Genomic DNA, 23,141 nt, shown 5'->3' with positions numbered 1-23,141 from the left:
GTATCAAGAAGGGAGTGTTCAACAACATATTGCAGACCTTGCAAGCTATTCCCTCACCCCACTCAGGGGTGACCCTCCAAGAAAAGGGAGCCAGTGTAGTGTTTTCCCAGAGGTAAGTTCTGGTGGTGTGGTGAGAGGGAGCAAGCATTCTGGTCTGGGCGGCGGCAGGGTGTTCATTCCGGAGACGTTGGGAGCCGGCCGATGCATGGGACTCCACTGCAGATCGGGGGTGGGTGGGGGGAGGTCTGCAGGCCTCAACCATGTCACAAGTCACTGCCCGCGTACCACCATGCTAGTTGTCCCCTGAGACACCCAAGAGGAGTCAAGCTCCAAACCTTTCCCATAGCCACTCCTCAGGTCCAGGATCAGGGAAGCTGAGAGAGACTGCTGATGTGTCACAGCCGCCTCTTATGGAGCCACCATGACTCACTTTAACAAAGGACCTTCCCACAACCTCTCCGCTGAGGTCAAGAAAAGATTACCTCCTCTTGGGGCGCCTGGGTGGCGCAGTCGGTTAAGCGTCCGACTTCAGCCAGGTCACGATCTCGCGGTCCGTGAGTTCGAGCCCCGCGTCAGGCTCTGGGCTGATGGCTCGGAGCCTGGAGCCTGTTTCCGATTCTGTGTCTCCCTCTCTCTCTGCCCCTCCCCTGTTCATGCTCTGTCTCTCTCTGTCCCAAAAATAAATAAAAAAGTTGAAAAAAAAAATTAAAAAAAAAAAAAAAGATTACCTCCAAAAATGATGATGCTGAATAAGATGCTGGCAGTTTGCCAGAAGAGGGACAGGTATGAGCACTGAAACCCGTTTTTAGCAGGGCTGAAAAGATGGTGTAGTCGTCTGCAAACTCAAACGGGATTCACTGAAGATCAATGAATTGTCATTAAGCCAACTTCAGTTGGAGAATATTGGCAATTTCATCAGAGCTACTTGGACTTACCGTATTGTATTGGTTTCCTATTGCTGCTATAACAAATTACCACAGTTTGTGGCCTAAAACAACACAAATTTCTTATAATTCCGGAGGTGAGAAGTGTAAAATCAGTCTCACTCACTCAGCTAGACAGTGTCGGTAGGGCCAGTTCCTTCTGGAGGTTCCAAGGGAGAATCTGTTTCCCTGCCTTTTCCAGCTTCTAGAAGCTGCCTGCATTGGCTTATGTTCCCTTTCTCCATCATTAAAGCCAGCAGCATAGCGTCTTCCAATGTCTCTGCCCTCACCCCATCTTCATTCGGTGGTCCTCCTGCCTCTCTTCTGGGGATCCTTTTTACATTGGGCCCATCTGGATAAGGTCATCTCAATATCCTTAATCCCATCTGCAAAGTCCCTTTTGATATGTAAGGTAAATAAATCCTCATGGGTTTTGAGGATTAGGATGTGCACATCTTTAGGGACCGTTATTTCTGTCTACTGCAGTTATGAAATCACATGCCATTTTTGAGGCAAATTCTCTTTTTGCGAACGGAAGCATGATCCAATTCAGGCTACCCTGGTGATTCTGCAATAGGGGTCAGCAAACCTTTTCTGTACAAGGCCAGACAGTGAATATTCTAGGCTTTGTAGGCCATACAGTCTGTCACAACTCCTCAACTCTGCCACTGTAACCCAAGAGTAGGCATAGATAATACAAAAACAAGTGAGCATGTGGTTCTGATAAATCTTCATTTACAGAAACAGCCAGATTTGGCCCTTGAGCCATACCCCTACTTTCAATCTGGCTTCAACAAAAGGATTTGGGTCAACCATTAACATTGAAGGTAAGTATGCAGGAAAATTAGACCTTTTGATGAGGAAAATGAAAAGCTAGCAAAAGTGTAATTGGTTTATAGACTGGAAATACAGTATCAGCCAGGCAGATATCTATGAGGCTAGGAGGCGTCTCTGTGATACCAGAATGTTAAACCTTAACATCACGATTTTCCTGCATATAGATGCAAACAACAAAAGAGCCAGCAGGGAAGGGTGTTAGCACCAGGTGTTGGGAAAGAAATCTGTGTCTAGAGGTACAACCAGTGGATAACTCGACAATCTCTATAGATGGATTCCAACAAAGTTGTTTCCTAGAGAAGAGTGAGTGGCTGTGGGCTTATGCAGCAAACGTCCCAAAGACCGTTGCTCCAGCAGAACCAATCATTCATAGTGGAAGCCAAGGAGAGGGTAGGTGGACCTGAAATCCATGACAGTGGTTATCAGGAAGAATAGCCAGAGGCTGTCACAGTGAGGACCAAGGTGACTAACCAATATGGCGACCAAGGCCTTGATTGTTAGAGTTGAAGAAAGGAGCTCTTACATTAGTTCATTGTTTAGGTTCAGTAAGAACAAAACTAGTCCTAAGTAATTTTTCTTTTCTTCCAGAAACTTTTTCTGTTCATTTTACTTAAAAGGAATTCTGCCTTACACACACCCCTTTTTTTCTTTTTTCTACTTCTTCCCTAACTAGTTGATTTTTACATTGCATAGTTAAATTGTATAGCATAATCTATTTCCTGCCTATGAAGTAAAAAGGAATGCTATGGAAATGGAATGCTTCTTGCAGCCAATTCTTTCATGCATTTTTACGATCTTTTACTTTAATATCTTTAAATATCATAAAGCCCTTTTTTATTCCAGTATAGTTTAAGTATTATAATAATTTCAAGTGTACATTATAGTGATTCAATAATTCTGTACATTACTCAGTGCTCATCATGATAAGTGTACTCTTTAATCTCCTTCACCTATTTCACCCATCCCCCCACCCCCTTCCCCTTTGGTAACCATCAGTTTATTCTCTATAGTTCAGGGTCTGTTTCTTGTTTTGTATCTTTTTTGCTTTGTTCATTTGTTTCTTAAATACCATGTATGAGTGAAATCATACGGTATTTATCTATCTCTGACTGACTTATTTCACTTAGCTTTATATCTGTCCATCCATATTGCAAATGGTAAGATTTCATTCTTTTTTATGGCTGAGTATATTCTAGTGTGTGTGTGTGTGTGTGTGTGTGTGTGTATCACATCTTCATCAGTCGATGGACACTTGTGCTGCTTCTGTAATTTGGCTATTGTAAATAATGTGACAATAAATATAGGGGTGCATATGTCACTTTGAATTAGTGTTTTTGTATTTTTTTGAGTAATACCCAGTAGTGGAATTACTGGATCATGTGATAATAATTTTAATTTTTTGAGAAACCTCCATACTGTTTTCCACAGTGGGTGCACCAGTTTATTGTTTCTTGTGTTTTTGATTTTAGCCATTCTAACAGGTGTTAGGTGGATCTTGTGGTTTTGATTTGCATTTCCCCGATGATTGATACTGAGCATCTTTTCATGTATCTGTTCACCATATGTATGTCTTCTTTGGAGAAATGTCTATTCATGTCTTCTGCCCATTCTTAATTGGATTATTGGGTTTTCTTGATATTGAGTTGTAGAAGTTCTTTATATATTTTGGATACTAACCCACTATTATATGCAAATATCTTCTCCCATTCAGTAGGTTGTCTTTAATTTTGTTGATTTTTTGCAATGCAGAAGCTTTTTATTTTGGTGTAGTAGCAATAGTTTACAGTCTTTTTCTCTCTTGCCTCAGGAGACACATCTAGAAAAATTGTGCTATAGCAAGTGTCAGAGAAATTACTTCCTATGTTCTCTTCTAGGGTTGTTACGGTTTCAGGTCTCACATTTAGGTCTTTAATCCATTTTAAATTAATTTTGTATATGGTGTAAGTGAGTGGTTCAGTTTTCCTAACACCATTTGTTGAACAGACTTTTTCCCATTGTTTATTCTTTCCTCCTTTGTTGAAGATTAATTGAGCTTATAATCATGGGTTTATTTCTGGGCTGTCTATTCTGTTCCATTGATCTGTGTGTCTATTTTTGTGCCAGTACCATACCATTTGGGTCACTACAGTTTTGTAGCAGATCTTGAAATCTGGGCTTATGATACCTCCAGTTTTGTTCTTTTTCAAGATTGCTTTGACTATTTAGGGTCTTTTGTGATTCTACACAAATTTTAGGATTAATTGTTCCAACTCTGTGAAAAATGCTATTGGTATTTTGATAGGGATTGTATTAAATCTATAGATTGCTTTTCGTAGCATGGAAATTTTTAACAGTATTTCTTCTTCCAGTCCATGAGCATGGAATCTTTTTCCATTTGTTTGTGTCATCTTTAGTTTATTTCATCAGTGTTTTATAGTGTACAGCATACAGGTCTTTTACATCCTTGGTTAAGTTGATTCCTAGGTATTTTATTTTTGGTGCAATTATAAATAGGATTGTTTTAATTTCTCTTTTCTGTGACTTCATTATTAGCGTATAGAAATGCAATAAAGGGGCGCCTGGTTGGCTCAGTCGGTTAAGCATCCGACTTCAGTTCAGGTCATAATCTCACAGTTCATGAGTTCGAGCCCCACATCCGGCTTTGTGCTGACAGCTCAGAGCCTGGAGTCTGCTTCGGATTCTGTGTCTCCTTCTCTCTCTGTCCCTTCCCTACTCATACTCTGTCTCTCTCTCTCTCTCTCTCTCTCTCAAAAATAAACAAAATTAAAAAGAAATGCAATAGATTTCTGTATATTGATTTTTGTATCCTTTAACCTTCCTGAATTCATTTATCAGTTCTAGTAGTGTTTTTGTGAAGTCTTTATAGGATTTTCTATATATAATATCATGTCATCTACAAGTAGTGAAAGTATTCCTTCTTCCTTACCAATTTGGATACCTTTTATTCCTTTTTCTTGTCTGATTGTTGGGGCTAGGATTTCCAGTACTATGTTGAATAAAAGTGGTAAGAGTGGACATCCTTATCTTCTTCCTGACCTTAAGGGAAAAGCTCTCAGTTTCCCCCCATTGAGTATGATGTTCGCTGTAGGTTTTTCATTCATTCATTCATTCATTCAAAGAGAGAGCATGAGCAGGGGAGGGGCAGAGGGACAGGGGGAGAGAATCTTAAGCAGGTTCCATGCCCAGTGCGGAGACCAACGAGGGACTTGATCTCACAACCAATAAGATCATGATCTGAGCCAAAATCGGGAATTGGCCACTCGACCGAACAAACCACCCTGCTGTGGGATTTCCATATATGACCTTTATGTTGAGGTATGTTCCCTCTAACCTTACTTCGTTGAAGGTTTTTTTTTTTTTTTTTATCATGAATGGATGTTTTACCTTGTCAAATGTTTTTTCTCCATCTATTGAAATGATCCTATGGTTTTTATCCTTTTGTTGATGTGATGGATTGCATTGATTGATTTGCGAATGTTGAATCCCTCTTGCATCTCAGGAATAAATCTCATATGATTGTAGTGAATGATTTTTGGAATGTATTGCTGGATTTAGTTTACTAATATTCTGTTGAGAATTTTTGCATCTACATTCATTAGAGGTTTTGGCCCGTATTTTTTTTTTTAATGTTTATTTTTTTTGACAGAGACAGAATGCAAGTGGGTTAGGGGCAGAGAGAGAGGGAGACACAGAAGCAGAAGCAGGCTCCAGGCTCTGAGCTGTCAGCACAGAGCCCGTCGCGGGGCTCGAACTCACAGGCTGTGAGATCATGACCTGAGCCGAAGTCAGATGCTCAACCGACTGAGCCACCCAGGCGCCCCCCCATATTTTTTATTATCATGTCTTTATGTGATTTTGGTATCAAGGTAATGCTGTCCTCATAGAATGAATTTAGAAGCTTTCCTTACTCTCCTGTTTTTTGGAATAGTTTGAGAAGAATAGATATTAACTGTTCTTTAAATGTTTGGTAGAATTCACTCGTGAAGCCATCTGGTCCTGCACTTTTGTTTGTTGGGAGTTTTTTGATTACCAGCAATGAAACTGAATGAGTAATCAGTTTGTTCATATTTTCTCTTAGTCAATTTTGGGAGGTCATACGTTCCTAGGAATTTATCCAGTTCTTCTAGGCTGTTCAGTTTGCTGGCATACAATTTTTCATAATGTTCTCTTGGAATCCTTTGTATTTCTGTGGTATCGGTTATTTCTCCTCTTTCATGTCTGATTTTGTTTGAGTCCTTTTTTTTTTTTTTATCAAAATCTTATTGATCTTTTCAAAGAACCAGCTCCTGATTTCATTGATCTGTTCTATTGTATGGTTTGTTGTTTGGTTCTATATCATTTTTTTCTGCTCTGATCATTATTCCTTCCTTTCTTCTCTTGGAGTTTTGTTTGTTCTTTTTCTAGTTCCTGCAGGTGTTAGGCTAGGTTGTTTGAGATTTTTCTTCTTAAAGTAGGCTTGTATTGCTAGAAACCTCCTTTTTCGAACAGTTTTTGCTGCATCCCAAAGATCTTGGACCATGGTTTTATTTTCATTTGTCTCCATGTATTTTTTTAATTTCCTCTTGGATTTCTTGCTTGACCCATTCATTGTTTAGTATCATGTTATTTAACTTCCATGTATTTGTGCTTCTTCCAGATTTTTTCTTGTGGTTGATTTCCAGTTTCATAGTGTTGTGGTCAGAAAAGATGCCTGGTATGACTTTGAACTTTCTGAATTTGTTGAGACTTGTTTTGTGGCCTAATATGTGACCTATTCTGGAGAATGTTCCATGTGCACTTTGAGAAGAATGTGTGTTCTGTTTTAAGATGGAATGCTCTGAATATATCTTGTTAAATCCATCTGGTCCAGTTTCCTTGTTGATTTTTTGTTGGAGTGATCTGTCCATTGACTTAAGTGGGATGTTGAAGTCCCCTATTATTGTACTACTATCAATTACTTTATTATTTACTGCTTTATGTATTTGCTCCCATGTCCATATTGGATGCATAAATATTTATAATTGTTATATCCTCTTAGATTGTTCCCTTTATGGTTATCTTAAAATCTATTTTGTCCGATGTAAGTATTGCTAACTCAGCTTTCTTTTCATATCCATTTGCATGATAAATGCTTCCTTTTTTTTTTTTTTTTTTCATGTTTTTTGTTTGTTTTTGAGAGAGAGGGAGAGACCATCTGAAGCAGGCTCCAGGCTCTGAGCTGTCAGCACAGAGCCTGATGCAGGGCTTGAACTCACAAACTGCAAGATTATGACCAGAGCTGAAGTTGAATGCCCAACTGACTGAGCCACCCAGGTGCCCCAACATAAAGCCTTTTAAAAAACAGTTTAGAGTCTACGTGGAAGACTCCACACTTATAGCTAAATAAGTTCTCTGCTTACTGTCAATGTTTATACAATATTGTTTACTTAAAAATTAGCAAAGTCATGATCAGTGTGCATTTGTGATTGAATGTGTTCTTGTCCTATGACCTAAATGGAACAAATTTCTTCAGGGAGTATTTCAAAAGGCATTTTGTACAAAACTAGCCTGCAAAAAATTGAGGTTTGATTGGTACACTTAGTCTGTTTGTGCCAATGTATCATGTGGAGTTACTTTTCTTTCCCTGCTCCTGCATTGTTAGCACACATCTTTCCCATTGTGTTTATATAATTTCGAACATTGGAAAAAAATGTGTGTTCACTTGCTCTATTCTAGCTCCTGGAGATACACAAAAAAATTGTTACTGTTTTCAAGAGGCTCACAACTACGGAGACCCAAACAGAAAATTATCTGACAAAGTGATAAACACAGTGACCATAAATTAGCTGGAGAGTATTTTTAGTTGCAAACCACAGCCCCTAACTCTGGTAAACCTAAGCAGAAAGGGAGTTTTCACATGTCAGCAGGTAGCTCACTGACTCTCCGAGAGACGAAGAAAGCCAGATTGGAGTCTTTGACGCCAGGAATGATGCTCAACCTCACTGGACCCTGGTGCTGGGACCCCTCCACTGCTACCTCTGGAGAATAGCTGTGCCTGCCACAACTGCCATCCCCATCGCCGGGACAGATTTCGAACAAAACAGAGGAGGTGCCCCACAGAGCTGAAACCCAGACTTCTGGGAGGGTGAGCTGCTCGTGTCTCCCAGGAGCATTGAGGACACCGGTTCTGGGAGTACTAGACAAAGTGCAGTCGGTGCTGCCACCCGTATGGCCTGCCGCTGCAGACGCCATTGCTAGGGGTGCTGCTGATGGGAACAGAGCAAATAGGAAAAATCCCTTCCGCATCCCGACTTGTAGCTACTATTCTCTTCCTGCAGGCACTTCCAGTCTCTGAGCATCTCACTCAACAGCTAAAATGAACAAATGAAGATATTTTATATAATTTCATCACTAAATGGAAGTCAAGAACGTACTGACCCCAGGATAATGTGACACAAAAAAATCCGGAAGATAAGGAAGGGTCAGAGCTTGGGGTGACTTCTGAAACCAGAGGACTTTGACCTTTGTTGGTAATACAAGATGCCAAAGCCCAGGACAGGAGGCCCTCTGATAAACCTGGACCCAACAGTGTACAAGTAAATGAGGAATAAACCCCATCATGCAGAAGGAGTCAACAAGGCAACGTGTCGGTCTCTAGCCTGACACTAGGTCAAGGGGAGGACTCTCCCTGCAGAATTGGTAAACCACACGTTGGTCCTTGTGCAGAATTGCAGTCTGAAGTCACACCAACTGTATGGTTTGAAGCCCCTAGTGGAGAATTGAATTCAAACTGGTTCTGGGTAATGCCCCCAAGTGACAGGCAGAAGCTTTCCCAGTTTTGTTTAGGAGAGCTCAGATTCCACTCAGCCCTCCAAGAATATCCACAGATAAAATGACCAGCTTACAGTCAAAATTCACAAGGCATACAAGGAAATGAAGCATCATGAATAAGAGCCAGCAGAAACCTCATACTGAAACCTTACTAGTAACCAGAGAGAGATTAATGTTTGACAAAAAGGGTTTTCAATTGGCATCACCTAGTGTATGCATGTAAACATGTGCATACTCCCCATACCTACATTATATCCTAAAGAAACTCTTACACACGTATCTCAGGAGTAATATACCAGAATGTTCCCAGCAGTATTGTTCATAACGGGAGGCGGAGGGAACCATAGAAAAAACCCTACTGACCAACATTAAAACGGATACACTGTTGGGGCACGTGGGTGGCTCAGTCAGTTAGGCGTCCAACTTTGCGACAGGTCATGATCTGTGGGCTCAATGCCCACATCGGGCTCTGTATGTCTCTCTCTCTGCCCCTCCCCTGCTCGTACTGTTTCTCTCTCAAAATTAATGAAACATTAAAATAATTTTTTTAAATAAAAACATTTTTAAAAATTTTTAAAAATGGATACACTGTGTCATTTATACACTGCCACACTACAGAACGGTGAGAAAGAACCAGCCTCACTATGTGCATCAACATGCATAACTGAATGAAAGCAATAGAAGAATACGTCAAGTATGAGTGAGGCCATTTACATAAATTAAAAAGTACACCTTGTTTAAGGATACATACCAGGTAGTAAAACTAAAACGAAAGGCAGGAGGATATAATTATCACAAAATTCAGGATAGTAGTTATCTCTGGGAAAGGAAGTAGGAAGGAGGTATAATCAAAGTGGGTTCACAAAACGGGGGTTCTGCTGGAGCTGGTAATACCCTTCTTTAAAAGGTACATTTCACATACTTCTGTGTGATAGCTTTCATAAAAAATAAGGAATAATCCTTCTGCAGCCCATGGCACCTACTGTCAGAGTGATGCGCTATTCACATTTTCAATGCCAGCTTCTTTGGCCATCAAACAAAAGGGGCCAGAATTTTTCAGCAGTTCGTTAGGGGTGCCATACTCTACAATCTTCCCGTTGTCTAGGACCATTATCCTGAAACAAAGGAGAAAGAAAGGTCTTAGCAGCATCTCAAATCTTGGCATTTATAAGAACAACTAGTACTAAGTTGTGGTATATTCATTCATAAAAGGTGATAAAGCAGTGAGAATGAGTGAACTATAGCTGTGTTAGTCTGGGTGGATTCCAGAGATAATGCCGAAGAATCAAGTGGAAGAATATATACAGTATAAGTCCATTTACATAAGTTTTTGTTTTTTTGTTTTTGTTTGTTTTTTTTAAGATATACATTGTTGGAGGGAGACTATTCTCCAAGCAGGTCCCAAGATTATGGACATTACCCCCATTTTAAATGTAAGATGTCAGAGTTGGAAGAAGCAGAAAACTTCTAGTTATTGTATGGAGGCAGCTGCTGAGACCCAGTTGAATTGAGAAAATCTGTGGTTAATATCTGCCTCTCGTGGCTTGGGCCTCCACCTCCCACACTCAGTTAATTTACTATTGCCTATTATACCCTCAGGACTGTTCCCTTAACACCCTGTTGGCTTTTATTAGCGTGATGTAGAATTTTGGACCCATTACTTGAACTCTCGGAATCTTTGGCTGGAAGATATCTTACGGCTAATGTGCTTAGTTTTTTCAAGGCTCAGTTGTGTCTGTCCAGCTCTGTCACTCACACTCACTTGTCACTGTCCATGATGGTGTGGAGCCTATGAGCAATGGTGATAGTCGTGCAGTGGGAGAACTCCTTTTGGATGGTCGTCTGGATAAGGTGATCGGTCTCTATATCCACCGCAGCAGTGGCCTCATCCATGATCAGAATCTTGGATTTCTGAAGCAGAGCCCTGGCCAGGCACAGCAGCTGCCTCTGCCCTATGCTGTAGCCAATGGAACAAACCAAGCATTAGCTCCTCAGGACCAAGGCAAAACGTGGGATGGGCGTGCGTGCACATACACGTGCACTTTTCATGTTCCGGATCAGGCTTTCAGAACCCCTACTCCTAGATTCCTCCAGGATGAACACCTAACAGAAGAGGTGAACACCATGTTTTCCTAACTTTCTCCATTCGAAGACCTACCACAGGTACTTAATTTTAAAATTCATATTTCTGGGTCCCACTCTTCCCAAGCAGAATGGGGAGGAGCCTAGAAACATGTATTTTTAATAAGCACCCCAGGCAATCTCCATGTTTGATGAGTTTGGAAAACCCTAGCCCAGGAATAGTTCTTTGCATCACTACAGTAATAGCCCAGCACCTCAACAGTAATTCCAAAATAACTCGGGATGCCACCAAGTTCAGTGCAGCAATATTTGACCTGGCACTGTGAATATCGGGTGACACTGCATCAGAATGCCCCAATGGCGTTTCTTAGTGGCCTTAGCAAACCCATTCATTATTTTAATGTGTAATTCTAGTCTCAAGGCTAATTATTTGTTCAAGGCCTTCTGCCTTGATTAGAGACATAGCTCTCTAATGAACGTGATGTCTTGGTGTGAGATGCAATGTATGTGGAATTCGAATATGCTAGTAAAATGCAAATCGCTTTAATTTGCTAAAAGCCAGTAATGAAGGCTGGACCTCTTACTTACATAAAGAAGCTTTGGGAAATGATGTGGAGGAAATATTCAGGAATTCGCTAATTGCTCTTTCCTGCTGTGGCCATTAGGGAACGTATTAAACAGAGGGCGGCTAGACTAGAGTTCTGTAATTCTCTGTAAGAAAATTTCTGCAGGAGATGAGAAGTCACCCAAGATGAACTTCCAGTTTTTCTCTGTAATGTAGGAACAGAGACACTGTAAAACTGTACTTCAGTTGTACCAAACTCCTGCCTGGCTCAGTCGGGCTTCACAGTAATAGGCTGTTACCGAGGCCCCAGTCTGGTGTTCAGCTGCTATCTCTCCTTCCAAATGATCGATCTCCCATCACGCACCAGAGAAATGTTAAGTTTCAACCCTCAACCCTGGTCTGAAATCAAGGCCCTGATAATGCCGGATAGGTGTCTCCCAGCAAGGATAGAGAAGGATGGGAGGATTTTTGTTCTCACAAACCAGACGTGTCAAGGCCCGTGTCACATCTTGCCAGAGGGACCCACACGGCCCACATGTCTGCATATCCACTATATGACATTACTTTGTACACGATCAATGCATATTTGTGGACTGAATACTCTTTTCCATAGGCCTAAAAATCTACTTAAGTCCTGCTAGTTCCTAGATCTGTTGCTGATGGTTAACAAACTTGGTGCCATTCTATACCAAAGCTTACAAGTATTCTCTGGGGCTACACACCAAAGTCACCTAGGCCCTGACTCAACTGGTCTGGGGTGCAGCCTGGGCATTGGAATTTCAAAAAAAAATGTTCCCAGGTGATTCTAGTGTGTAGCGTAGTTAGGAATCAATACTCTTAGGCAGTGCTTCTTAAGCTGTAATGTACACACAAATCCCTTGGAATCTTGCTAAAATGTAGATTGTGATTAGTAAGTAGGGTTGAGTCAGAGTGTGCATTTGTAGCAAGTTTCCAAGAGAAACCAGAGCTGCTGGGCCTCCCTTCAGTTCTGAGCTTCATCTGCTAACGTTCCACGCCCTACCTACCACTGGGACTGGAGCAATCCTATGACACCACGGACTACCTAGCCCAAGGAACAAAGGAGTGGATCCCCTTCACTTCCTCCCAGTGCCTGTGGGTTATGAAACATTACCTAAGGTTGTCACCAGCCTCTGTCACTTTGTGGGACAATCCAAGTTGCAGGCCAGCCACAAAGGATTTGAGGTGAGCCAGCTCCAGGGCCTTCCAAATCTCCTCATCTGAGTGGTTGTTAAAAGGATCTAGATTCATCCTCAGGCTTCCAGAGAACAGGATGGGATCCTGCAAGTCAAGGGATGAGGGGGCTATTGAGGGTAATGACAAAAAAGGGTCTAGCAGGGTTTTTTTGTTTTGTTTTGTTTTTTGTGGCCAGGAGAAAGTAGTGAGGACTGGCCTGAGGTGCAAAGCTGGTTAGTGGTCAAGCTTTTGCAAAGTTTCCTCACTGAAGACTAAAGGGGCTGCCAGAGGATTAAAAGGAGTTCTTGGTTTTTTCATTTTAAGATTCATTTATGGATTTCCATGAAAACTCATGGTAAGGAGGTGGAAGGGTCAGGGGTGGTCAGGGGAAGGGACAGTACAGAAGAATTTATTAAGCTGCAGAAAAGATTCAAACTGAGCTAACACCAGACAAACCAAAACCACCCCCCAGAGACTTGGCTAGAAGAGCAGAGGAAGAATGGTTCTAATAAGGACCCATATATCACCACCCCTACCACCCCCCCCCCCCAAACCCCGCCTAAACCTCCAAGAGAGGCCTTATTTGGCAGGGTCCAGAGAGGAAGCCAAAGAGAAGCCTTTTTTTGCTGATGCACTAAGTGTTCCACTTGCTGGCAGAAACCTGCAGCAAATTCCCTCCCCTATCTTTTAACCATATCAAATGGGGAGTATAAAGCTTAATGGTTTCAAGCTTCAGCGGCAAAACTGCTAATGTTGATTGCAAAGGTCTTGCGAACCTAGGATGGGCTACAGAAATGCTAAATAATCATCCGCTCTATTTGACTGCTGTTGTGTTGCTGCCACCTAGTGGTTAGATTTTGGCAGTGACATAAGTATATTGCCACAAAATGCAAAAGTTATTTTTGTCAGTTCTGGAAACCATGTGTTGTAGGGTATCCTGGGTAGAATGCAGAAATGAGACTGCTAACTGAATATACATCAAGAAGATGCATATGTTTCCTGCAGAAAAATCTGTCCCCTGCTGCACGTGCAAAGTTCTAGACCTCACCTGGGGGATGATGGTCAGTTTCTCTCGGAGGTCATGGAGCCCAATGGAAGCAATATCTACCCCATCAATGATGATCTGGCCACCTGCAGCCTCTAGGATTCTGAAGAGGGCATTTGTCAAGGATGACTTCCCAGCTCCTGTCCTGCCGACCACACCAACCTATAAATACAGTTCCTTTGTACATTAGTTTGCCGTGTACTTCTTTGGGGGAAAAATGTTTAGCCTGGGACATTCTGGGCACTGACTGGCTACTTCATCTCTAAGGTGTTCAACTGATATTGATTTTTGGTGGGGGAAAAAGGGCCCAGATGTCAGGAAAAAGATGCCTTCTCATTCTACCTTCTCAACTGTTGGTTGCTCAGAACTGTAACGACCATTGGAAATGTACACATCAACAGCTGTTGTTGTAATTATGATAAGACATTATAGGCTTTTAAAAAAAATCTTTGTTTAGAAGTGAGGAAAAGGGAAGGGTCAGGCCTAGCATCAGTTGAGAACCTCAGCATCCTTACCTAGACTTTTTTTTTTTTCTTTTACATTTTTACATCAGACCCCAAGTCCTCATAGAGAAGGTGCAGGACTTTGCAGACCAGAGAACTAAGTCATTATCTCTGCAGAGACCACCTCCACATTGCTGTTCTCACCAGTTCCTTCCCCAGGCCGGGTGTTTCTATCATGCCCTTACAGGAAAGGAGCTACATCAGCAACAGAAGATGATGCTGGAGGGAGGCAGGGAAGGGCTCAGCAGAAAACTCTTACAGCCCCAGTAAGTCTGTTTGATCCCTTGTTGACATCTTGCCCTCTGGAGGAGGAGAGGGTGTGTCCTTATACCTCCCTTGGGCAGAAGTGTCCTGACCCTATCCCTCCACCCCAATGATGAAAGCAGAGTCTGGCTGCTCTCCCCCTCCAACTGTGTTCTGATCACAAGGACTCACACTCAGGCCTTTCTTCAAGCTCCACCTACCTTCTCCATACTCTTAATGTCACAGGTGATCCCTTTCAGTATGAGATCCAGCTCAGGCCGGTACCGTAGTTGGTAGTTGTTGAACTGGATCTCCCCTTTGCTGGGCCAACCTGGGGGAGGTCTCTTATCAGTCACCCAGGGTGCCTGGCAAAGAGACAGGAAGGGAAGTGCTTTACATGGTGGCAATTCACCGAATGGTACCCATAGGACTCCTATCACAGAGCAGAAGGATAGCAGTATCCCAGCCACCTGTGGGCATCTGCAATGATGAGACTGCAACTCCCAGAAGTTTCCAATTAAAGAACCCCCATCCCTCAAGGTTTCTCTGTGGAGCTACGGAATGAAGACGCCTTTTAACTTAGTGCATTCCAAGACCTGACTTCCCCCCAAACCATTTCCTATCTAAGTTTTAAGAAATTGGGTTGAGTTAGAGCACAGTGAGTTGTAGGAGAAACTTTATGATTCCATATGAAATCTCTAGACAGGGTAAAGGTACTCTTTTGAAGGAAACTTTTTTTTTTTTTGGCTTGTCCATGGGTTCTTCTAATTTCTCCTTACCTCGTTTTCCACTTTGATGTACTCATTTATTCGTTCAACAGCCACAATGTTGGTCTCTACTTCTGACGTCATCCTCACTAACCAGTTCAGGGTTTGTGTGATCTACAGAAAATCATCTCAGGCTCAGAAACCAACTCAATTTGTCAAACCATAAGGTCAGTCCAGTAACTCTGGTGAACAACAGAGTCCTTTTGGGTGCTCCGCCATGATCACGTTGGGCCTATATTAACTCCTAATGAACACAGCACCATACAGAACCAGCTGGTAGCTATGTAAACCTCCTGCATATTAGTTACAAAAGATGGCCAAGTGACTCATCAAATGAACGTCATTTAGTGAATATTTATTACTGTGACAGACGGAGTCTTGGGCACTAGGAAATAATGTCTAACATGTATCCCCTAGTCATGCTGGGGATGCATATCGTTTTATTGGACTCTTGATTAGAATTTTCTTGATTAGAATTAACTATTCTGTGATTTAAGAAAAACAAACATAGAAGAAGACAGTCAGAAGACTTTCTGGTTACTACTACATTATGGAAAAGAAACTCGTTTATTCTCTTTTGACTAGAATCAAGCAAAGAGGCAAAGAGATGGGGACTATTCGGTTGCTTCATATCAAACTGCTTTCTTAACTGCCAAAGGCAACAAAGTTTTTGTCCGTTTTTCCAGAGGACACTGGTACCTGCTTAGAAAGGGTAAGGAGCATGTCCATAGACTACACAATTAGTAAGAGATAGAGCCAGGGTTTGAACCTTAGTCTTCCCTACTCCCTTCTAGATCTAGAAAGGAATCAAGAGCACAAACTCCATGGTAGACTCTAGACCCGATTTAAGAATAAGTGCATTAATTTAACCAAACTCCCAACCTTAAGACTCACATTAAGTGCATTGGACAGAACAAAGCCCACAGTGTCTCCACTTAGTGTATCTCTGTAAATAACCATCATCATAGATGCGAAGAAGACAGTCAGGTTCCCAATCAGCTCCAGACGGACTGCAAGCCACCTGTAGGGCAACAGAACCAGAGAGAAAGGTGTCACTGATCTTCACCTCCTTACCCTAACCAGGAACCTACGTGTTCATGGAACACTCTCAGAGGGATTGAGTTGGTAGGGCTGTGTTCTCATGAGATGCCTCAATTTGACTATACCATGTGTTCCTAAAATCTTTTAAATTAGATTTTAGAAAATAAATTGCATCTTAAAGGTACTAGAGGAGCTTGCTAACCTAAGGGAATTCTATGATTTGGTGTCTCCCATACTTGACAAATCATAAGAACCATCTGAGGTAATAGTTAAAAGTACACAAAATTCATGCCGAAAAAAAAAAAAATCCTGGACTTTAACCCCCAGGAGATTCTGGTTCAGAGAGCCTAGGGTGGACTTCAGGAATCCATATTTTTAAGTAAACTCTACCCCCAATGTGGGGCTCAAACTCATGACACCAAGATCAAGAGTCATGCTCTACTGACTAAACCCACCAGGCACTCCAGGAATCTGTATTTTTTCTTTTTGTTTGTTTCTTTAGAGAAAGAAAGAAAAAATCTTTTTTTTTTTAATGTTTATTTTGAGAGAGACAGAGTGTGTGTGTGTGTGTGTGTGTGTGAGTTGGGGAGGGACAGAGAGAGGGACAGAATCCCAAGCAGGCTCTGCTCTGTTAAAGCAGACCCTGACACATGATCCATGAAATCATGACCTGAACCAAAATCAAGAGTCAGACGCTCAACTGACTGAGCCACCCAGGCACCCCAGAAATTTATATTTTTAATAAATGTTCTAAGTGATCTCTTTTGATTAGGCAGGGCAATAGAGAAAAGGGATTAGGCAATGCCATAGAGAATCCATCTGTAAGTGAAGAAAGTCAGCAGCACACAAAGGTTCAACGTACCCTGATTTCATGATTTTAAAAAGGGAAAGAAGCTGGTGGTGGAGGTGCAAGTGGATCACAGGGTGAGATGTTGGAACTTTATGGAGAACTGAATAATGTGTAGACATCATTCATAAAATTTGACTTTCCCAAAGAAAATGAATTTAAGTTTGCACCAATAATTCGAGCACATGTACAAATAAATGATACATATTTTATAATGGCGTCTAAATAGGATTGACTCACATGCCAATGTTCTTCTTGGAAAGTATCTAAGAAATAAAGTCTCTTTACAATCAGAGTCCTGACCGCTCCATGTTCCAGGTAATATGGAACATCATTAGCCTGCCCTTAACACTTCAAGATAATGTGGAAGCCACTCAGGAACGGTCACTTCCTGAAAAAGACATCCAAGGACATATCCCTTCTTGCCAGGGTCTAGTGATGCTGCAGAAATGAAGGACGCTCACCCTACTCAGGATTCATCTCCTTGGATAGGAGCTTTCCAGGTCTGTCATCACTGGTTTTACCTAAACATTCCATAGTCTCCTCCCTCCAATCTTGGCTTCTTTTGCCACCCTACAAGAGCACACTGCCCGTGGAGAATCTCACATCCGCTCTCAGGGAAGCCAACTACACATTCCCAGTTCACCCAGCACTGCTTAAGTAGCTGGGATACCGAATGCTTATCGATGTCATTGGACTTCCACCATAGCCCTATGATATAGGGCTATGTGTTCTAGCTGCTGTAAAACAAACCAAAAATGAGATTTTCCTTAGGTCAAGGCATTTTACCCAACTTGGTAAATAGAGTAGGCACAAGCATCCAGTCTCTGACTCCAAACTTCATACTTTCTTCTACTTACACAACAAGTATGTTTGGGCACAGTGAAATTCACATCGCTGGCTACACCTGCCCTCCCATAGCTAAGGTCAAACATACATAACCCTAAAGCATATATTTGGGTAAATACCCAGGGGTAGCCTCACCTGTTGGAGACAATCCAAGAGAAGACACATTTCTGGTTGGTGTCAATCCCCACCTCATTATGTTTCAGAAATCGCTGCTGATGCTCAAAGGCACGGATGACAGACAAACCTGACACAGTCTCACTGAAGTGAGAGTAGATTGGGGACCTGGTGACAGAGTCCAAACGTTTCAGCTGGCGGGAAGTAGCCACATACAACATCTGGACCCCAAAAGTAAACAGTCAGTCACAATCACATTGCATATGCAGTATCTCTTCCTCTGTGGCCATGACCTAGCATTCTTCACCTTGATGGCCACAGCCCATATCTGAACAGGACAGAAGACTCTAGGCTCACCTCTGGCTAGGAGAATGAGGAGAGAGGCCTGGGAAGACATTGGTGGGGAACAGAGGAGGATGAAAGTGAGGAGACTATACCACTTGAGGAATTTAGTCAGCCTGAACCATATTCTCCCAAAGAATCCGCATATATTGTCCAAGCAACAGTTTTTGTAGTAGCTGGAAAAACTGTCTCCAAAGGGATTTTGTAAATTACAGCTGGGACCCAAGGGGTGTGGAAAGTGGAGATGGGCAGAAAATGGCCAGAGAAATGTAGCCTGAGGATTAGATAAAAATTGAATAGTCAGGCAAGTGACCAAATTGTGCTTCAATGGTGTATGAAGGTAGTTCTGGAAATATGTGGAACGTTGAGGGTCTAAGAACTAGAACTATATGTGCAGACAGACCTTGAGACACAAGGCTGAAGGATGAGATTTAGTGGAATGCAGTTCTGCAGTGCTACTGGAGTCTGTGAGGATTTGTTGAGACCAGGAAAGAGCTGGTCATTTGAGAGTCTGGACCCAAAACGTTTTACCTAGAAGTTTCCTCAAATATCCTTCTTCTTACTGTTGGCTTATCATTAATGGCTGAGAGGTTGTTATTGAGGTAGCAATGTACCTGAGGAACTTAACACAAATACCAGGGGTTGTCACCTTACCACGAGCCACAAGGCTGCACTTAACTGCAAGTTTTTCAGAATTGTTTTCCCAATGTAAACAGTTCATCCATGGAATTCTCTCCACAGCTTGCCTTGCCTCATCAGTTTTTAATATGGGCGTGGAGTCCCCTCCACTTGCTTCACTTGGCTTTCAAGCTATCTGTTCCCTCAAGAATATATTGGCATTGAGTCTAAGTCATCCATAGACACCCATGTGAAACTAGAATTGCCCTGAAGTGAATAGAGATCTAGCTTCTGCCAAGAGACATCTCCCAGCAGATAAGCCTAAGCCAATCAAGGAAGCAGCCATAGCACAACTCTTCTAGAAGCAACCCATCACCTATCCATTACGGGGGATCTTACAGAACTTACAGACTGTCCAGAGCCAACCTCAAAGTAGTCTTAGGTCCAAACATAAATCTGCCCCATGTAAATCTTTAGTTGAGGGTTGGGGGAGGGCAGCAGCTAAAGTGAGATCTGCTGTGAACCACACACCAGTTGGTGCTGACACTCCATCTCCAGACAGTGGCCTCTGGACTCCTCAGTATGTCAATATAGGACTAAGTGACAAAGATGCTAGAGAGGACTGAATGACTAGCAATAAACAAAAGAGAAGATTCTCAGGAGGGAGCCTGGGCTTTTGTAAGTAGAGAGGAAAGGACACCTAGGTCTTTTTGAACCTACCTGCACAAATGTATAAATGATGCCAAGGGGAATGATGATGGTGATAAAGATGGGAGTGGCCATGCAGATCATGACAAGGGTGCTGATGATTGCCAGGAAGCACAGTATCCAGCTTCGCAGGGACAAGGGGAGGGTGTCATCCACCGTGGAGATATCCTAGGAACACATAAATTAGAAGAATGCTATGCAAATAGGTTACTAGGACATCTTCCATCTTCCTGACTCCAGCAGGGGAATTGTTGGATTCTGGGTTCCCAGTGAGTCCTTCATTTAATCATTTCATGGTATTCATTTGCAATACACTTTTCTGCTCATCCCAATAACCAATATCACTTCTGTAATTTCTTCATCTTTCTAAATCCTTCCAAACAGATATGGCAGTCACCCTTCACTTTTTTCAACAGACTTGGTAAAGGTTTTCACTCTTCTCAGTGAAATTCTCACTTGTCAAATTTATTAAACCATTCATAATCATTGTAAGCTAATAGAGACTTACAGGTAAATCCTCCTCTAACTGAGCCAATTCAATTTAATTTAACTTTACACAGGTCCTAATTCCATTCAGTACCTAGAATAGAACCTGGCACATAACAAGCATTCCTTCTGTTTGAAGCCTCCAGTCAACAAGCCTTGTCACCGACCCTTGACTGAAGAATCATCATCTACCTGGCAAGCTGTTTTCTCTGCTGAGCAGAGAGCTTCATGAGGAGAGGGAGGTGGAGGTCAAATGTGACACTCGCCTGGCCAGTGTTCTAACCAAGTAACCCAGAGGTGACAAATCGGTCTTACTGCCATATTGCCTTCATGTCATGTTGAATAAATGAACAAATGGATAGATGGATGGGTGGATGGATGGATGGATGGATGGATAATGGTTCAGTATACACAGGAAGTCTGACTTATACTTTGGGCTTCCCTTACTTACATTTCTTAGATTATGTGGATTTTAGCATTAGTAATATGTGAGTATCAAGGTGAGTTCAAATTATCTCTGGAGTGTCCCAAACTGGGTAAGGGATAACAGTTTCCCAAGAGTCCTGAATGACTGAGTCTAATTTACCTTCTCAGAGTCCTATCAGAATGCAAATAACTATATGTCCAGGATTGGCAGAAAAAAAGAAATCCTTACCAGCTATCAGTTCTATACAGATTACTTTTTGTCCTTTACTGGCATAGATTCTCCCACTTTCTTCCATCCTCTCCCTTCACCTCTTAAGGGCTCAGCCATCTATTCCAGAGGACTCTAAATCAAACTCTCCTTTATAGGTATGAGCTCCCTTTCCCCACAAAACTCACCATATAGTCAATGACAGTTTCCTTTTTCATGCAAAAGCAGTTAGCAAAATATGACAGTTGCCTAACTAACTCACAGTAAGGTCTCTGCATTCTTTTTCAGAAGATTAATTATATACATATAATTTTATATTTATTTATATTTATATTTATATATGTTATATATAATACATATATAATTATACATTTATATATATATATATACTTATACATATATATAGTATATATAAATATAATTAACCTGGCACATAACAAGCATTCCATGTTTTTTGTTTTTTTAAAAATTTTTTTTTTTAACGTTTATTTATTTTTGAGACAGAGAGAGACAGAGCATGAACGGGGGAGGGGCAGAGAGAGAGGGAGACACAGAATCGGAAGCTGGCTCCAGGCTCTGAGCCATCAGCCCAGAGCCCGACGCGGGGCTCGAACTCACGGACCGCGAGATCGTGACCTGAGCTGAAGTCGGCCGCTTAACCGACTGAGCCACCCAGGCGCCCCCAAGCATTCCATGTTTTATATATATATATATATATATATATATATACACACACACACACACACACACACCCATATATTCCATGTAATAAATATATATTACAACATCAGAAAAGAGTGTGCAATCTTTGCAAAATTCCTGTGAGAAATCTCCCCATTTAAAATTGCATGCCCAGGGTGTCTAGATGGCTCAGTTGGTTAAGCATCTGACTTCAGCTCAGGTCATGATCTTGCAGTTCACGAGTTTGAGCCCTGCATCGCGCTCTGTGCTGACAGCTTGGAGCCTGGAGCCTGCTTCAGATTCTGTGTCTCCCTGTCTCTCTGCCCCTCCCCTGCTCATGCTCTGTCTCTGTCTCTCAAAAATAAGTGTTAAAATTTTTTTAAAATAAAATAAAATTGCATGCTCTTTGGGGCATCTGGCTGGTTCAGTCAGTAGAGCATGGGACTCTTGATCTCAGGGTTGTGAGTTCAAGCCCCACATTTGGCATGGAGCCTGTTTTAAAATGAAATAAAATAAAATAGGGGCACCTGGGTGGCTCAGTCAGTTAAGCATCCAACTTCAGCTCGGGTCATGATCTCACGGCTCATGGGTTCAACCCCACATCAGGTCAGAGCCTGGAGCCTTCTTTGGATTCTGTGTCTCCCTCCCTCTCGGCACCTCCTCTGGTCGCACTCTGTCTCTCTCTCTCAAAAATAAACATTAAAAATAAAATAAAATGAATAAAATAACTAAAAAACTAACATAACTAACTAACATAACTAACCTAACAACCTAACATAAAATAGTATGTTTTTTTAGGTTTTATTAAAGAGCAGAGCGCTCGGGGCGCCTGGGTGGCGCAGTCGGTTAAGCGTCTGACTTCAGCCAGGTCACAATCTCGCACTCCGTGAGTTCGAGCCCCGCGTCAGGCTCTGGGCTGATGGCTCGGAGCCTGGAGCCTGTTTCCGATTCTGTGTCTCCCTCTCTCTCTGCCCCTCCCCCGTTCATGCTCTGTCTCTCTCTGTCCCAAAAATAAATAAAAAACGTTGAAAAAAAAATTTAAAAAAAAAAAAAATAAAGAGCAGAAAACCCACTGAAGTTGTCTCCAATGACATCATGCTCACCATATTTGTCCCAGAGGAAAGTGATAAATGGAGACCAGTCAACTTGTCCAGTTTTAAAGCAGCCACGATGTCCCAGAACTTAGCTGTGGGCTGGCCTTTGTGTCTGTTCTGAGGCCAAAAAGATAAGGGTCTAAAGCTACTCAGACAGTGTGAAAAATGTGCTCCCTTTTCTACAAACAAGAAGACTAAAAGCGTGCTGATGACAGTCGACTATTAGAATTACTTGATTTCTGCCTCTGTTCCTAAAATCTCCATCTCAAATGCATGAAGAATCATGGGTTGGGTTTGGCTCTTGGAAGACAGCCATCTATGATCTTATTATTTATTAAGCATTCCAGCGCCTCATACAGTCCTTGGCTCATACCAGCTGCTCGATAAATACCGTTGAATAAATGAATGCTAAGCGTTCCCGGATCTGCAGTACATGGAAATAATGTTTTAGAACTTTATTAAAATTATAGGTGGCTCTTTTCCATAATCCAGACTTCGTTTACTTATCTTAAAGTATCAAAGATAGAATAGGAATGGAGCAGAGACCAAGCAAAGGGTTATTCTGTTTTCTCTTTTATGGACCATCATAGCCAGTGATTGTGTTTTACATGTGTTTTTCCCTCTGCAGGATAATCCCTCTCATTTTTCTTCTACTGCCAACCCCCCTGCCCCCACCATATCTCCCTGGCTAAGTTCCTTTTATGACTTAAGTCTCACATTTTCTGACATTTCCCACTTTGTCACCAGGATGAGCTAGTACCTCTTTGCTCTGTCACTGT

At 41.9% G+C, this 23,141-nt stretch overlaps 1 protein-coding gene and 2 long non-coding RNA genes across 8 annotated transcripts in view; 2 read left to right on the top strand and 1 right to left on the bottom strand.

Moving 5' to 3' along the window:
* Window positions 1-38: 38 nt before the first annotated feature.
* LOC131493215 (uncharacterized) lies at window positions 39-486 on the top strand. Its single transcript, XR_009252517.1, has 2 exons — window positions 39-112; window positions 347-486. It is a non-coding gene; the product is annotated as an uncharacterized LOC131493215 (long non-coding RNA).
* An 8,758-nt stretch (window positions 487-9,244) lies between these two features.
* ABCC2 (ATP binding cassette subfamily C member 2) overlaps window positions 9,245-23,141 on the bottom strand; it is a 65,146-nt gene continuing 51,249 nt past the window's right edge. For 5 of the 6 annotated variants that reach the window (XM_058697440.1, XM_058697441.1, XM_058697443.1 and 2 more), the window contains 9 exons: window positions 19,480-19,635; window positions 17,821-18,020; window positions 15,843-15,969; window positions 14,961-15,062; window positions 14,403-14,546; window positions 13,439-13,597; window positions 12,329-12,495; window positions 10,312-10,506; window positions 9,245-9,664 (listed from right to left, as the gene is read on the bottom strand). In XM_058697440.1, the coding sequence (XP_058553423.1) occupies window positions 9,535-9,664; window positions 10,312-10,506; window positions 12,329-12,495; window positions 13,439-13,597; window positions 14,403-14,546; window positions 14,961-15,062; window positions 15,843-15,969; window positions 17,821-18,020; window positions 19,480-19,635 (1,380 nt within the window). In that variant the 3' untranslated portion in view covers window positions 9,245-9,534. The remainder of the gene's footprint in view (window positions 9,665-10,311; window positions 10,507-12,328; window positions 12,496-13,438; window positions 13,598-14,402; window positions 14,547-14,960; window positions 15,063-15,842; window positions 15,970-17,820; window positions 18,021-19,479; window positions 19,636-23,141) is intronic. The other variant, XM_058697442.1, reaches the window with a different exon arrangement.
* Window positions 12,492-13,624, top strand: LOC131493214 (uncharacterized). Its single transcript, XR_009252516.1, has 2 exons — window positions 12,492-12,745; window positions 13,396-13,624. It is a non-coding gene; the product is annotated as an uncharacterized LOC131493214 (long non-coding RNA).

The sequence above is a fragment of the Neofelis nebulosa genome, chromosome 13 (assembly GCF_028018385.1).
Source record: "Neofelis nebulosa isolate mNeoNeb1 chromosome 13, mNeoNeb1.pri, whole genome shotgun sequence".
Classification (NCBI taxonomy): Eukaryota; Metazoa; Chordata; class Mammalia; order Carnivora; family Felidae; genus Neofelis; species Neofelis nebulosa.
The sequence above is the reverse complement of the archived record's forward strand: the minus strand, read 5'-3'. Positions and strand labels throughout refer to the sequence as shown.